We start from the raw sequence: 16,386 nt of genomic DNA, 5'->3' as shown, positions 1-16,386 counted from the left end.
AGTTCAAATACCGTCTGATCTTTGGGAGTTTCGGATTAGCCAATGCAGACTATTATATATAGGATGGATAAACAAGGCCAGGGAACTATATTCAGTATCCTGTGATAAACCATAATGGAAAAGAATATGAAAAAGAATATAGACATAGGTATAACTGAATCACCTTGCTGTACAGCAGAAATTAACCCAACATTGTAAATCAACTATACTTCAAGAAAATATTTTTTTTAATGAAAAAAACAAAACAAAACAAATACCATCCTATCACTTGAACTCTTTGTGCTTCTCATTTTAATCATGAGTTTCAATTTTCCGGAGAGAATTTCTCCCTTCTTTCAGCAAAGGCTTGTAACTATAACAGGATCCTCCCTGAGAACCTGGTGAAGTTGCCCTGGCCCAGCCCTCAGCATGCTCAGGACAGTCTTGGATGCTCCTCAGCGGTTACTGAAGAAGGGGAGAGAATCCCGGAAGCTGGTGCTGCTGGTGGTGTTTGTTGCTCTGCTCCTGGACAACATGCTGCTCACTGTGGTGGGTACGTTTGGGGGTCTTGGTGCTGGGGGTTAATTTGCTCTGTGCCCCAGGGGGCGGCATGTGCCCTGTTACAACTCTGCAGTGAATGGACTGGAGACTTTTTCCTTTTGTGCTTGAAGACACCAAGATTGCTAGGGACTGGAGGAAACAGCAGGAAATGGAGTCTGAAACTTACCAACCTTTGCTGAAAGACCCCAGAGGTTCAAAGAGAAGGAGGTTCAGAGAGCATCTGACCGAATCAAAGAGGCTGACCTGGGGCCAGAACCGGAAATCCCTTTCTTCCTCCCCCTACTCCTTTCCAGGGTGCTAATTATTCCAAAGGCCTCTGGGATAGTGAGTATCTTCTCACTGTGCTACTTTTGTCTGTTCTGTCAAAATAACACACTCTATGCTGTGCTTAGTTGCTCAGTCATGTCTGATTCTTTGCTGCCCCTTGGACTGTAGTCTGCCAGGCTCCTCTGTCCATGGGGATTCTCCAGGCAAGAATACTGGAGTGGGTTGCCATGCCTTCCTCCAGGGACTCTTCCTGATTCAGGAATCGAACCCGAGTCTCCTACATTGCAGAATTGCAGGTGGATTCTTTACCAGCTGAGCTACCAGGGAAGCCCAACATATTCTATGTGGATTTCCAATTCCTTATTCAAATCTTACTTTCCTGTGGCTCATTCCCTCCCAGTTCTTCTTTTTAAGTTGGTAGTATATTAATTTTTACATTTAGTTATGCTGGTATGTAAATGGGTGCCAACATATTTCCCCTCAGATAAAATGCATGCACGCATGCCGTGTCGCTTCAGTTGTGTCCGACTCTTTGAGACCTTCTGGACTGTAACCCACTGTGCTCCTCTGTCTTTGATATTTTCCAGGCGAGAATACTAGAGTGGGTTGCCATGCCCTCCTCCAGGGGATCTTCCCCACCCAGGGATTGAAGCCGTGTCTCATTATGTCTCCTGCATTGGCAGGCGGTTCTTTACCACTAGCACCACCTGGGAAGTCCCTTGGGTAAAATATATGCTTCCAAACAAGAATCTTCTTGAGACAAATTGTAAATCCAGTACAGTCAGTTCTTATTTGTGGTGATTATGCTCTATAAAGTTTCTGTGAACATTGGGTTTATTTATCTATATTCACATTTATTTATGGCCTCACTTGGGGCATGCCGGGTCTTAGTCTCCTGACCAGGGGTCAAACCCATGACCCTGCAGTGAAAGCATAGAGTCTTAGGCACTGGACCACCAGGAAAATCCCTGAGCACTGGATTTAGTCAATTAATATTTAGTTGGTTGCCTGAAATGCAGGAGCCATAGGAGACTCGGGTTCAATCCCCTGGGTTGAGAAGAACCCCTGAAGGAGGGCATGGCAACCCACTCCAGTATTCTTGCCTGGAGAATCCTATGGTTGGAGGAGTCTGGTGGACTATAGTCAATAGAGTCGGGCACAACAGAATTGACTTGGTGTACACACATGCATGCATGCATTTAGTCAATTAATATTTTAATGACAAATAATTGCTCCTTGGGAAAATACACACATATACATGCATACCCCATATAGATTATAATCTTAAATTAAAAAAACCCGTTATCTGTCCTGGTAGATTGTATTTTTTTTTTCTTTTAACAGAAGAGATAGTGAGCTTCAGAAGTGTTAAGTGACTTACTTGCCTGAGGCGGCTCCACTAACAGGTGCCCAGTGGATTCAAGCTCTGCGCAACTGGCCCCAGAGCTGCACATTCTTGCCCTGCACTGCTCCTCCCCACCTCATGCTCCGCATTTCTGTGTGAGAGTGAAACAAGAAGGCAGAGTCTGCCTTGTTCAGCCTCAGTTGCAAAACCGAACATCTGATGACTCAGTGTTTTCTGCATGTGTGTCTAAGAAAAACCATACTGGGTCTGTGAGCACTGATTTTGGTGATTACAAATAAATGTTAGCCAGTGAGTGAATGAGCCAATATGGAATTCGTGAATAATGAGGACTGGTTGTATGATGGTTGGAATTCATGCACTTGAGCTAATAGGATAATTTGGGCAGGCACATTCCTTTTTTTTTTTTTTGGCTGTGCTGGGTTCTTTTTGTGGCTCACAGGTTCTTTGTTGATGTACCCGGGCTTTCTCTAGTTGTGGTGAATAGGGGCTACTCTATAGTTGCAGTACATGAACTTCTCATTGTGGTGGGTTCTCTTGTTGCAGGGCACAGGCTCTAGGACCTCAGTAGTCGTGGCACACATGTTTAGTTGCCCCACAACATGTGGGACCTAAGTTCCTGGGCCAGGGATCGAACCCGTGTCCTCAGTTGAAAGGTGGATCCTTAACCACTGGACCACCAGCGAAGTCCCCGCACAGCCTTTGGGTAGACTTCAGATCATATCACTTAGACATCTCCATGAACATAAATCTGGATTGTGTGGTAATGTCCCTGGATTGACTAACAGTCAAAAGACAATCTGGCCTTAGCCCTCATGACTTGCACTTCACTTTCAGTGCCTATTGTGCCCACCTACCTCTATGCCAAAGAATTCAAAGACATCAACGGTTCTCGATACCTCGGCTCCACCACAACTTCCCAGTCTGCCCTCACTCCCGCTTTTTCCACCGTCTTCTCCTTCTTTGAAAACAACACCGTGGCTATTGAACAAAGTGTGCCCAGTGGCACAGCAAGGACAAGTGGCATTTCTGGTACCGTCTCCCCTCCAGTCACTGAAGCTGATGTAGCGCATGGAAACAACTGCTTTCAAGCCACAGAATTCCTGAAGGAAGAGAACATATGGGTCGGGGTTCTATTTGCTTCCAAGGCTCTGATGCAACTTCTGGTCAACCCCTTCGTGGGACCTCTTACCAACAGGTATCTTGATGGGCGCAGTGCCATACAGGGAACTCAGAGACTCAGAAATAGGAGGATGGGCTAAGATATCATAAAGGTGGTTAGAAGGGATAAACGTGATTACTTGTCTGCATCCCAGGCAGTCAGCTGTTTGGGAAGGACAATGCAATATTGGTGTAATAACATGGGTTTCAGGTTTTCTTTGACTGTTGAATAGCAAGAAGAGAACCCGTGAACAGAAGTATTCTATTGGTGTTATTTCAGTGCCCTGGAACATGGTTTAAATGGGGAAAGGGTGGAAATAGGACAAGCCTATTGCAATCTAGAGTGCTGGCCTCTTAGTACTTCATGGTTTGGGATTATTCTAATGTTTCAAAAAGAGATGTACTCTGCTTAGGTTATCTTTTCTGGAAAAGAGGATTTGGGTCCTGGCTGACAGGTAAATTTGCCTGTTTATTTGTATGTATTCATGTGTAATATTCCATCTCTATACCTGCATTCAGAGACACTCAAATAACCACATTTCTGTTCCCAATTGCATGAAACAATATACTGCAAGTGTATGGATGGCTATTGGACTTGTATCTTTTTTTTTTAATTCCCTTTTAGGATCGGATATCACATCCCCATGTTTGCTGGCTTTGTTATCATGTTTATCTCCACAGTTAGTAAGTAATTTGTTCCTGCTATTCTTCCCTTTGTTGATTAACTTTGATTTTATCACATGCATTACAGGGAAGATAGCAGAGTCAAGTTAGCTAATTAGTCATTTGACTAAGTGGCCTATGCACTGATTTAAATGCTTTACAGTTTTGTTATGGGGACCAGAGCGGGAGAGACAACTTAGTCTATGTGGCAGCGACTATGTGCTCAGTTGCTCAGTTGTACCTGACTCTTTGTGACTCCTTGGGATTATCCCAGCAAGAATACTGAAGTGGGTTGCCATTTCCTCCTCTAGGGGATCTTCCTGACCCAGGGATCAAACCTGAATCTTCTGTACCTCCTTCCACTGGCAGGTGGATTCTTTACCACTGAGCCAACTGGCAAGCCCGGCATTTGTGTATTACACTGTAAAAGAACAGATAGTTCACTTCATTCAGCTGGGGATAACTGTGAAGGCTGTTTTAATATGTATAATGTAGTGTGTGTGTGTGAGTGTGTGTGTATGTGTATATGTGTTTGTGTGTGTGTGTGTGTGTGTGAGTAATCCCTTGAATGAGTTTAGTAAAAACCTCTCATCTTTGAGAATAGGTCATAGTATTTTGATTTACAAGGGTAAAGGGCAACTAACAAAAAGTCTAAATTGGTCAATGCTGCTGCTAAGTTGCTTCAGTCGTGTCTGACTCTGTGCAACCCCATAGACGGCAGCCCACTAGGCTCCTCTGTCCCTGGGATTCTTCAGGCAAGAATACTGGAGTGGGTTGTCATTTTCTTCTCCAATGCATGAAAGTGAAAAGTGAAAGTGAAGTCGCTCAGTCTTGTCCGACTCTTCATGACTCCATGGACTGCAGCCTACCAGGCTCCTCCATCCATGGGATTTTCCAGGCAAGAGTACTGGAGTGGGTTGCCATTGCCCTCTCCAAATTGGTCAATAGCAACTGGCAAATTCGAAAAAGTTTACTGCCTTCAAGGAAGGCCATGAAAGGTTATAGATTTAGAAAATAAATTTGCTAAGGAAACAAGAAAGAGAAAGACAAATAGTCTACCCAGCATCAGATAAATGTTCCCAATAAAATGGAGATAAAATGAGAATATTAAATGAAATAAAATATACCTGGAAATTGACCCTGAAAAAATAAGAAAGAATGAAAATGGGCAAGGATGAGGGGGTGGGGAGAGGTTAATAAAGGGAAGGCAGCTTGATGCTTCTGCTACCTCTCCTCCAAGCAGCACACCCATTCTCCCTCTTGTTTCTCTTTTCCAAATTATTTGTTTATTTACTTATCTGTGGCTGTGCTGGGTCTTTGGTGATGTGTGTGGGGTTTCTCTAGTTACGGCGAGTGGGGGCTACTCTCTAGTTGCAGTGCGAAGGCTTGTCATTGTGGTGGCTTCTCTTGTTTCAGGGCACAGCCTCTAGAGTTCATGGGCTCAGTAGTTTTGGTGCAGGGGCTTAGCTGCCCTGAGGCATGTAGGATCCTCCTGGCCCAGGGATGGAACTCCTGTCCTGCGTTGACAGGGGAATTCTTCACCACTGGACCACCAGGGAAGACTCTCTCTCTTATTTTTCTTATTACCTTTCTATTACTTTTCTATTTTTCCTATTGTTCCTCCTGAAGTTTCCATTCATTCCAGCATAGAACTTGACTCCTTTCTACCAGTGCTTAACAGGAACTTGTTTCAGTCAGGGCTAGAAGGGACAAAGTGCAGGAGCTCCGTGTATGAAGTTCTATCTGAGAATGTTAGGAAATCTTTATTGAACTTCTAGGAGCTCAACCTAGGCTGAAAGTGATGAAAGTGAAAGTTGCTCAGTCATATCCGACTCTTTGCAACCCCATGGACTATACAGTCTGTGGAATTCTCCAGGCCAGAATACTGGAGTGGGTAGCCTTTCCCTTCTCCAGGGGATCTCCCCAACCCAGGGATTGAACCGAGGTTTCCCACATTGCAGGCAGATTCTTTACCAGCTGAGTCACAAGGGAAGCCCAAGAATACTGGAGTGGGTAGCCTACTCCTTCTCCAGCAGATCTTCCTGACCCCAAAATTCAACTGGAGTTTCCTGCATTGCAAGTGGATTTTTTACCAACTGAGCTATCAGGGAAGCCCCAACCTATGCTAAGCAGTAAATTAAAAAGTAATAAGGTGCTCTGTTTCATCAAATGAGATAGATATAATTCATTTCTCTGGTGCATATGTATGATGCCTTGATGGTGAAAAGTCGCTGAGGGAATGTAAAGAATGAAAAGATGTGGTTCTACACATCTTGAAGTTCTCATTTATTTTGGCTACATGGAGTCCTCATTGTGGCAAGCAGAATCTTTCGCTGTGTTGCATGGGCTTCTCTCTAGCTGTGGTGCCCGAGCTCCGGCGTGCATGGGCTCTGTAGTTTGCAGTGCATGGGCTCTCTATTTGCAGAGCATGGGTTCAGTCATTGCCACACATGAGTTTAGTTGCCTCGTGGCATGTGGGATCTTAGTTCTCTGACCAAGGATTGAATCCATGTCCCCTTCATTGGAAGGCAGATTCTTTTTTTTCTTTTTCTTTTTTTGAATAAACTCCATTAGGAAATATTTATTTATTTATTTGCTTTACTTTTGGCTGTGCTGGGTCTTCGTTGCTGTGCACGGGCTTTTTCTGGTTGTGGTGGGTGGGGGCTCTTCTCTCAGTCTCATCATTGCGGTGGCTTCTCTTGTTGCAGAGCACAGGCTCTAGGCGTATAGGCTTCAGTAGTTGTGGTGCATAGGCTTAGCTGCCCCCCAGCATGTGGGATCTTTCTGGACCAGGTATGCTATCCATGCCCCCTACATTGGCAAGTGATTCTTGACCACTGGACCCCAGGGGCTTCCCTGGGCACTTGATGGTTGCCTGGACGACAGGACAAACACACTGCAAAATGAGATAATGCAGTGTGCTAGTGGATCCCATACTTTTTTAGCCTGATTCTCTGCCAAGAACCCATGTTTTGAAAGCTTTCTTATCTACCAAACTGTGTGTATTAAATAATAATTATTATTTCGATACCATAACCAGTGTTGCTATGCTGAGTTGGCCTAACTCTAGCAAACATTTGGTGTTTAGGGGATCCTATGTAGCATTCCTTCAGGGTTTTGTCGTTTTTTTTTTTTTTAAAGTATTTATTTATTTTATTTTTGGCTGGACTGGGTCTTGGTTGCTGCGCTGGCTTTTCTCCAGCTGCAGTGAGGGGGCTATTCTTCATTGCAGTGCTCAGGCTTCTTATTGCTGTGGCTTCTCCTGCTGTGGAGCACAGGCTCTAGGCGTGCAGGCTCAGTAGTTTTGGCTCCAGGGCTATAAAGCACAGGCTCAATAGTTGTGGCATTCCAGCTTAGTTGCCCTCCAGCAAGTGGAATTTTCCTGGACTAGGGACTGAACCCATGTTCCCTGCATTGGCAGTCCGATTCTTATCCACCGTGTCACCAGGGAAGTCTTCTTCAGGGTTTTTAAATACTAAATGAGGTTGCTGATGCCCATCACTCTCCCTAAGGGCCCCCTAGCTGGAAAACAAACTTAATGTAATTAGGAGTTACATGGTGGCCTGTGTTAGGGGTGCAAAATTACTTTGGTCTTCCTAAACAGGGGGGACCAACCCCCCAGTTTGCCTGGGATTGAGGGGCTTCCCAGGATGTGAGACTTTTGATTTTAAAACCTCTAAGGTCCTAGAGGCTTCCCTGGTGGTCCAGTGGTTAGGAATCCATGCTGCCACTGCAAGGGGCACAGATTCAATTCCCTGGTTGGGGAACTAAGGTCCCACATGTTGTGAGGTGTGGCCAAAAAAATAAAATAGGATGAAGTAGTTTTATTTTCAGTTTTTTAAAGAACCTCCATACTGATCTCCACAGTGGCTGCATCAATTTACATCCCCACCTACAGTGCAAGAGGATTCCCTTTTCTTCACTCCCTCTCCAGCCTTTATTGTTTGTAGATTTTTTGATGATGGTCATTGTGTGTGTGATGTGTGGTGTAAGGTGATACCTCATTGAAGTTTTGATCTTCATTTCTTTAATAATTAGTGGTGTTGATCATCTTTTCACATGCCTCTTGACCTAGGTGGGTGGAATGGGTGGGTGCAAAGGAGGTCCAAGAAGGAGGAAATATATGTGTGTATATATATATCCTATTGACTTCATTGTACAACAGAAACTAGCACAACATTGTAAAGCAGCAACTATATACCAATAAAATAAATAAATAAAAATAAAATAAAATCATGAAGGTCCTGGGCAAACAGGGATGAGTTGGTCTAACTATTCTCAGAGGACACAGGGGTAGCAGACCTTGAACAGATTGAAATCAGAAAGCCTGGGAGAGATCATTGGAAGTGTGGCAGGGAGAGGCCAATCATTTGCATGTTTGGGAGACGGTGTGATCATGTGGGGAAGTAATGGGGGAAGATAATAAGCAGAGCCATTGTAATGAATGGGCAAAGGGTTTCAACGTTGCTGATGCAGACACTTTGGGAACAAGTCTTCTCCCTTTCTGCGGTGTTGTCTTAGAATCTGGGATGAGACATGTCTGGACTCATCAACCTTATCTCCAACACTCTGTAATTTAGTCTCTGATAACATAGTCCTGTTTGGCCCTCAGTTTCATGCGTGCTTGTTAGTCTCAGTAGACTGCATCTCTTTAAGGGCATGAACTGGGTGGTCTCTTTGTTTCACATCCTGCAGAGTCCAGCACAGCTGCATGCTCAGTATTACTTAATAAATACTCACTGATCTGACTTGGCGAAAAGATTTTCCGATAGAAGAGGAAGGATCCAATTGAATCACAAGACATTTTTTTCTACCCAATACCCATGGACCTTCAAGTACACATAGCTTTTGTCTCCCACTCCAGATGACCCAATAGGACCCAGCTATGGCAAAGATCAAATCAGGTTGTGGCATACGGAGAATCCAAAAGTAAGGTCTAGGGACTAGTTCTCAGTCCAGGGCATTGGGTTACATGTTCAGCCCTGACTCCAGTGGGCAGGATGTTGGGCTTTAAGCAGGAAATGTGGGCACCCAGCCTTCTGTCCACCATGTGGTGCATCAATTTATGCTTCTTTTTTTTCTCAGTCTTCATGTCAATTATAATGCAATCCTAATTAAGGGAGGGATTAGAAAAGCAGCTCTGAAAACAGGGAGCAGTGATCCCTCTTTATTAAAACATGAGCATAATGGCTCATGTCTGTAATATCATGAGCCCATCTACTGGTGGTCAGACCATTTGCTAACTGAGGAATTCTTGCCATTCTCTTTGTCCAGTGTTTGCCTTTTCTGGTACCTATACTCTGCTTTTTGTGGCCCGAACTCTTCAAGGGATTGGATCTTCATTTTCATCTGTTGCAGGTAATGCTGACATCTTAAACACACACAAATTTCTTACCAATCTCTTGCTATTAATACCTTCAGACCCTATAAAATTTATATAAAGAAATTAAGGAAACTATCATCAGAAAATGCAGAAATTGTGATTCAAAAACAAGATAATTATAGAGTTTCTGGCAGGGCCTCTAAATCCCTAAGACTGATGTAAGTTTCTCTGGTAATATTTAGGTGGAGTTAGCTCAGGTCAGACCAAGCCCAAGGCAAAAGGTACAGTTGGCAAGGTTTTAATTTAATGCCATTTTGTGGTCTTTTCTCTGTCCCCCTCTTAATGTTTTATAGAAACAGTAATATTGATACTATTGGTAACAACATCCCAGTTTGCAAAGTATTATCAAATACGTGACTTCATGTAATCCTATGAAGTAGAGGTTTTATGCCATTGTACATGTAAGTAAGTGGAAGTAAGAGTCCAGCCCATACTCTCTCCCAGGTGCTTTCATGCTCTTCGATGGGCACCTTCATCGAACAGAGCAGTGTTCTGTGTCCATGGGTTTTCATTCCCTTGACCTACTCCCTATCCATGGATTCAGGGAAATGTACCAGGAAATGATAAAGTGATATGAAATACAGGATCATTGGATAACGGTATTCTGCATTCAGAGACTTTTGCACTTCCAATAATATTCTGAGCAGAAGAGGTGAGTCATGTGGGCATTTGGGGGACCCTTGGGGACAGTATGTATAAAATACTATGAGTTAGGTTCTGTAAAACCCTTCCAATTGAAACTCTAGTTAAGATGACTCCTGGAGATATAATCGGGCTGAGACCAAGGACTCAGTGAGCGTGGCAGAGACAGTATGCTAATTCTGCCTGCCTTTCTCCTTTCAGGTCTTGGGATGCTGGCCTGTGTCTACACTGATGACCACGAGAGAGGGCGGGCCATGGGAATTGCCTTGGGGGGCCTGGCCTTGGGAGTGCTGGGTGAGTGGCACCTGGGAGATATCTCCAGGAGGCAGGTATTTCTAAGGTCTTGGAAAACAGTATTTTCCTTCCTTCTCTGTCCAACCATGTTTTGACTCCTCCTGAAATTCTGCCCAGGGAAAGCAGAATCTCTTTCCCTTTAAGAAGCTGAATAGCCTCTAAGGGGCTGGGGATGGTCCAGACACCTAGTCTACTCACGGAAGTGAGTCTTCACATGTTAGCAGCTGCTGCCTCATCCCCACTTCCATACATGGCCAGTGCTTTCAACTGGGGACCATGCTATCTTCCAGATTTTGTGCTAAATATATACTGAATCGTTTTAAAATCCTCACCACCACAGTGTGAAGGAGGAATGATTGTCCCCATTACACAGATGAGGATTAAAAAGGCTCATAGCCGTCCAAGGTCACATGGCCAAGAAATGCCAGAGCCAGAATACGAACTCAGATTTTCTAGGCTCGAATCCCAAGCTCCAAATCCCGAGGTTATACTTTCTTTGAGGTTCATTCGAAATCTAGTTTACTCGATTAGTCCAACAAGACACACACTTTTACTGAGTACGTATTATATACCCTGTGTGGTTGCTCAGTCTCCAAGTTGTGTCCAACTCTGTGACCCCTTGGACTGCAGCACTCCAGGCTTCCCTGTCCTTCGCTATCTCCCTGAGTTTACTCAAACTCATGTCCATTGAGTCAGTGATACCGTCCAACCATCTCATCCTCTGTCACCCCTTTTCTTGCCCTCAGTCTTTCCTAGGGCATTATGTACATGCCAAGTACAATGCTAGCACAAAGGGTGTATAGCTCAGAAGTCTTAGATGTGGTTCCTGCCCTCGAAGTGTTTGCAAGCTAATTGAGGAGAAGACACAAGCATCTCTCCCCTTACCCCCATGGTGAGGACAGGGAACCAAAGTTCTACTCTGTATTAGTATCCAGTTCCCCAAATACCCAAGCTAAAACTTGGGTGCCTCCCTGTCTCCTTTATCACCTTCCACTCCCAAATGATTAAGTCCACTATATCCTCCTTGCTCAAGGCCAGTTCCTCTTCACATCTCACTTAGAACATGGCATCAGCTGCCTGCCTGATCTGTATGTTGCCTCCTTCCTTCAAGTTGCCTCCGGAAGAAGCTTCCTATGCCCAGATATTGTGGTCCTCCCCCACCAGAAAAGCACTGGTGTTTCTCTTGCCCACAAGACCAAATACATGCTTTATTTGCATATATGGAGCCCTTGAGTATTCAGTCTCAACCTTCCCCACTCTCCTGTCTCCCAAACACTCCTATTTTAGTAACAGGGTTGTTGTTTAGTTGCTAAGTTGTGTCTGACGCTTTGTGACCCCGTGGACTGTAGCCCACAATGCTCCTCTGTCCATGGGATTCTCCAGGCAAGTATACTGGAGTGGGTTGCATTTCCTTCTCCAGGAGAATCTTCCTGACCCAAGTATTTAACCCACATCTCCTGCACTGGCAGGTGGATTCTTTACTGCTGAGCCACCAGAAGTTCCCACTCTCCTGGTCTCCCAAATACTTCTATTCTAGTGACAGGGAGTTTCTTATATCTTGATCCACACTTCTTTTTTCTGACACCTCTGTGTTCTTCACACATGTTTTATGCCCACCTGTATTAACTACTTAACAAAGCCCCTATAGCCACTTGAACTCACTCTACTGTGATTACATGGGCTTCCTGGGTGGTGCTAGTGGTAAACAACCCACCTGCCAATGGAGGAGATGTGCATTTGATCCCTGGGTTGGGAAGATCCCCTGAAGAGGGAAATACAATCCATTATATTGTTCTTGCCTGGAGAATCCCATGGACAGAGGAGCCTGTTGGGCTACAGTCCATAGCATCACAAAGAGTTGGACGTGACTGAAGCAACTGATTACTTGGCACTTTGAAGATGGAAACTTTACTTTTCTTTTCCCTTTTAAAAAAATTTTAATTATTATTATTTTTATTATTGGAGTTTAATTTCTTTACATGGAACCTTTACTTTTCATCATGTTCTAATTATTTGGGTCACACCCCCACCCCCCATGCCTACTCACACATTTCTTCCACTAGAAACTGAACCCCGTGAAAGCAGGCCTTCTTCATCTCTGAATCCTCAGAGGCTTATGCTCTCCTGCAATGCTCAGCCCCTTGTAGGCCCTCATGAAATGCTCACTGGATGAACATGAATGGGGGGACTGCTCCTCACCTCTGGAATCCATGGCTGTTTTCCTTTTCAGTAGGAGCTCCCTTTGGAAGTGTGACGTATGTGTTTTTGGGGAAGACTGTACCCTTCCTCATCTTGGCCTTCCTGGCTCTTCTGGATGGAGGTGAGTCACCATAAGAGGCGCCGGACAGGTGAGAGTCCCAGTCAGGTTGGAAATGGATTATGCTGTGGTGTCCGGGTAGACGTGTCTGGGTGGATTGGGGGCTGCCCCATTGTAAGAAAGAGGGAGGCAGCTCAGGAAATTAGATCTGTAAGGAGCAGAGTACTGACAATGTGACCATCATTGGATCTTCCAACTAGTAAGTGGACACACTGAACTAGCTCTCTCTCTCTCCCTTTCTTAGCACTCCAGCTCTGCATCCTACAGCCTTCTAAAATCTCTCCCGAGGTGAGTGAACACCAAGCTCCATTGCCGACAGAGAGAGAATGGCCGAGTGCAGTGATCCAGGCTTGCCTGGACCATCCCTATTAAGCCACAGGGAGAAAGGGGAGTGGAGCTGGAGAAAGCTAGAACTGTCCTGGATTCCCAAGAGGGTTGTATTTAGGATCGTGTGTGGGTGGCGGGGGGGGGGGGGTGGGGTGGGGTGGTGGGAAGTCTGGCTTGATATTGGACCAAGATGGAGGAAGGGCCTTATAAAGAGTCAGAGAAACCTTTCACGATGACAATGACGATGATGACTACTACTACTAGTGAGTCATATATAGTAATTCAGAACCAGGATGACAATGACATTGGGACCTGAGTATTCATAATTATAACATCTTAATGTCTCAGGGGTAAAGAAGACCTTGGAGGCCATCCAAACAACATTTTCCCCCAGAGCAGCCTTATAGACTGTCATTCTGTAGCAGTTAAATATCAGAGTTGGTCCTTATCTGATACCAAGACAGAGATGGCTCTGAGAAATTCATATCAGACCATGAAGAGAAATTAGAAAGTACAGACAATATGGGAAAGTTTGATCCAAAGATCTTGATTTTGTAGCCAAGTCAGACAGTACTGTTGGTATCCTTTGGGTGCGCTACTTGTGATGGGTGTCTGAAGTGGGATTCAGTCTGTGGGGTCTACACCGTGAAAGTGTTAGTTGCTCAGTCATGTCCAACTGTTTGCAACACCCTAGACTGTAGACTGCGAGAGTCCTCTATCCATGGAATTCCCCAGGCAGGAATGCTGGAATGGGTTTCCATTCCTTTCTCCAGGGATCTTCTGGACCCATGGTTCGAACCTGGGTTTCCTGAATTGCAGGCAAGTAATTAGTGTCAGAATTGAATTGAATTGTCAGGACATTCAGTTGGTCCAGAGAACTGGAGAATTCCTTGGTATGAAACCCCCACCCCTGTGGTATCAAAAGTATGACTAGGGAAATGATTGCCTTTTAGTACTTTTTGGAATAATTTTGATTTTTGGATGGTAACGTTTTACATATTTTAAAAAAGTGGTTCCTTTTCTGGCTGGCATACCATTGTATGCATTCCATGTTTTATGCTATCATCTATGTTTGAGCATTTCAGCAATTTCCAGTATTTTGCAAATATGAATAGTGCTGCAATTAATAATCTTGTGAAAGTGAAAGTCGTTCAGTCATGTCCGACTCTTTGTCGGACTATACAGTACATGGAATTCTCTAGGCTAGAATACTGGAGTGGGTAGCCTTTCCCTCCTCCAGGATATCTTCCCAACCCAGGGATGGAACCCATGTCTCCCGCATTACAGGCAGATTCTTTACCAGCTAAGCCACAAGGGAAGCCAAAAATACTGGAGTGGGTAGCCTATCCCTTCTCCAGCGGATTTTCCAACCCAGGAATCAAAGTGGGATCTCCTGCAGGCAGATTTTTTACCATCTGACCTATCAGGAAGCCTAATAATCTTGTCAGTTCAGTTTAGTCGCTCAGTCATGTCTGACTCTTTGCGACCCCATGAATCACAGCACGCCAGGCCTCCCTGTCTGTTGCCAACTCCCAGAGTTCACCTAAACTGATATGCATCGAGTCAGTGGTGCCATCCAGCCATCTCATCCTCTGTCATCCCATTCTCCTCCTGCTCCCAATCCCTCCCAGCATCAAGATCTTTTCCAATGAGTCAACTCTTTGCATCAGGTGGCCAAAGTATTGGAGTTTCAGCCTCAGCATCAGTCCTTCCAAAGAACACCCAGGACTGGTCTCCTTTAGAAAGGACTGGTTGGATCTCCTTGCAGTCCAAGGGACTCTCAAGAGTCTTCTCCAACAGTTCAGAAGCATCAATTCTTCGGCGCTCAGCTTTCTTCACAGTCCAACTCTCACATTCATACATGACCACTGGAAAAACCAAAGCCTTGATTAGACGGACCTTTGTTGACAAAGTAATATCTCTGCTTTTTAATGTACTATCTAGGTTGGTCATAACTTTCCTTCCAAGGCGTAAGTGTCTTTTAATTTCATGGCTTCAATCACCATCTGCAGTGATTTTGGAGCCCCCCCAAATAAAGTCTGACACTGTTTCCACTGTTTCCCCATCTGTTTGCCATGAAGTGATGGGACCAGATGCCATGATCTTCATTTTCTGAATGTTGAGCTTTAAGCCAACTTTTTCACTCTCCTCTTTCACTTTCATCAAGAGGCTTTTTAGTTCCTCTTCATTTTCTGCCATAAGGGTGGTGTCATCTGCATATCTGAGGTTATTGATATTTCTCCCAGCAATCTTGATTTGAGCTTGTGTTTCTTCCAGTCCAGCGTTTCTCATGATGTACTCTGCATAGAAGTTAAATAAGCAGGGTGACAATATACAGCCTTGACATACTCCTTTTCCTATTTGGAACCAGCCTGTTGTTCCACGTTCAGTTCTAACTGTTGTTTCCTGACCTGTGTACAGGTATCTCAAGAGGCAGGTCATATGGTCTGGTATTCCCATCTCTTTCAGAATTTTCCACAGTTTACTGTGATCCACACAGTCAAAAGCTTTGGCATAGTCAATGAAGCAGACATAGATGTTTTTCTGAAACTCTCTTGCTTTTTCAATGATCCAGGGTATGTTGGCAATTTGATCTCTGGTTCCTCTGCCTTTTCTAAAACCAGCTTGAACATCTGGAAGTTCACGGTTCATGTATTGCTGATAATCTTGTATATATGCATTTTCCTAAAATTGGAAGTAATAAGTAAGATTGTTGAGTCAAAAGTTTTGTTGAACCTCTTTAGGTACATTTTATGATTTAGACCTGCCTCTTTACTTGAATTATATATGGGAGAGGGCGTGATCTTTTTAGTTCTAGTATCTCTGAATATCATAATCCATCCCTGTGTGTATGCAGAGAGGGTTATCGTATCAAAATTATTAAACCTATTTATCAAGTCAACCATTAAGCTATTAAAAAACTTTTATTGGTGTGTAATTGATGTACAATGTTGTGTTAGTTTCAGGTGTACAGTAAAGTGAATCAGTCATACATATACATATGTCCACTCTTTTTTAGATTCTTTTCCCATATAGGTCATTAGAGAATACTGAGTAGACTTTCCTGTGGTTTACAGTAGGTCCTTATTAGTTGTCTATTTTATATATGTGGTGATCTCAACCTCCTAGTTTATTTCTCCCCCACCCCTTACCCCCAGGTAACCATAAGTTTGTTTTCTGCATCGGCAATTGCATTTGTTTTGTGGATAGCTTCATTTGTACCCTTTTTTAGATTCTACATGTGAGTGGTATCATATGGTATTTGTCTTTCTCTTTCTGACTTCACTTAGTCTGACAATCTCTAGGTCCATCCGTATTGCCGCAAATGGCATCTTTTCATTCCTTTTTACGGCTGAGTAATATTCCATTGTGTATATATGCACCACATCTTCTTTATCCATTCCTCTGCTGATGGACATGTAGGTTGAT

General features: G+C 44.0%; 1 protein-coding gene across 1 annotated transcript in view; it reads left to right on the top strand.

The window, feature by feature from the left end:
- The first annotated feature begins 408 nt into the window (after positions 1–408).
- SLC18A1 (solute carrier family 18 member A1) overlaps positions 409–16,386 on the top strand; it is a 39,134-nt gene continuing 23,156 nt past the window's right edge. Inside the window, exons 1-7 of the mRNA XM_052645173.1 lie at positions 409–532; positions 3,008–3,368; positions 3,957–4,015; positions 9,269–9,352; positions 10,221–10,313; positions 12,544–12,633; positions 12,875–12,918. Of these exons, the coding sequence (XP_052501133.1) occupies positions 409–532; positions 3,008–3,368; positions 3,957–4,015; positions 9,269–9,352; positions 10,221–10,313; positions 12,544–12,633; positions 12,875–12,918 (855 nt within the window). The remainder of the gene's footprint in view (positions 533–3,007; positions 3,369–3,956; positions 4,016–9,268; positions 9,353–10,220; positions 10,314–12,543; positions 12,634–12,874; positions 12,919–16,386) is intronic.

The sequence above is a fragment of the Budorcas taxicolor genome, chromosome 8, assembly GCF_023091745.1.
Source record: "Budorcas taxicolor isolate Tak-1 chromosome 8, Takin1.1, whole genome shotgun sequence".
Classification (NCBI taxonomy): domain Eukaryota; kingdom Metazoa; phylum Chordata; class Mammalia; order Artiodactyla; family Bovidae; genus Budorcas; species Budorcas taxicolor.
The sequence above is the reverse complement of the archived record's forward strand: the minus strand, read 5'-3'. Positions and strand labels throughout refer to the sequence as shown.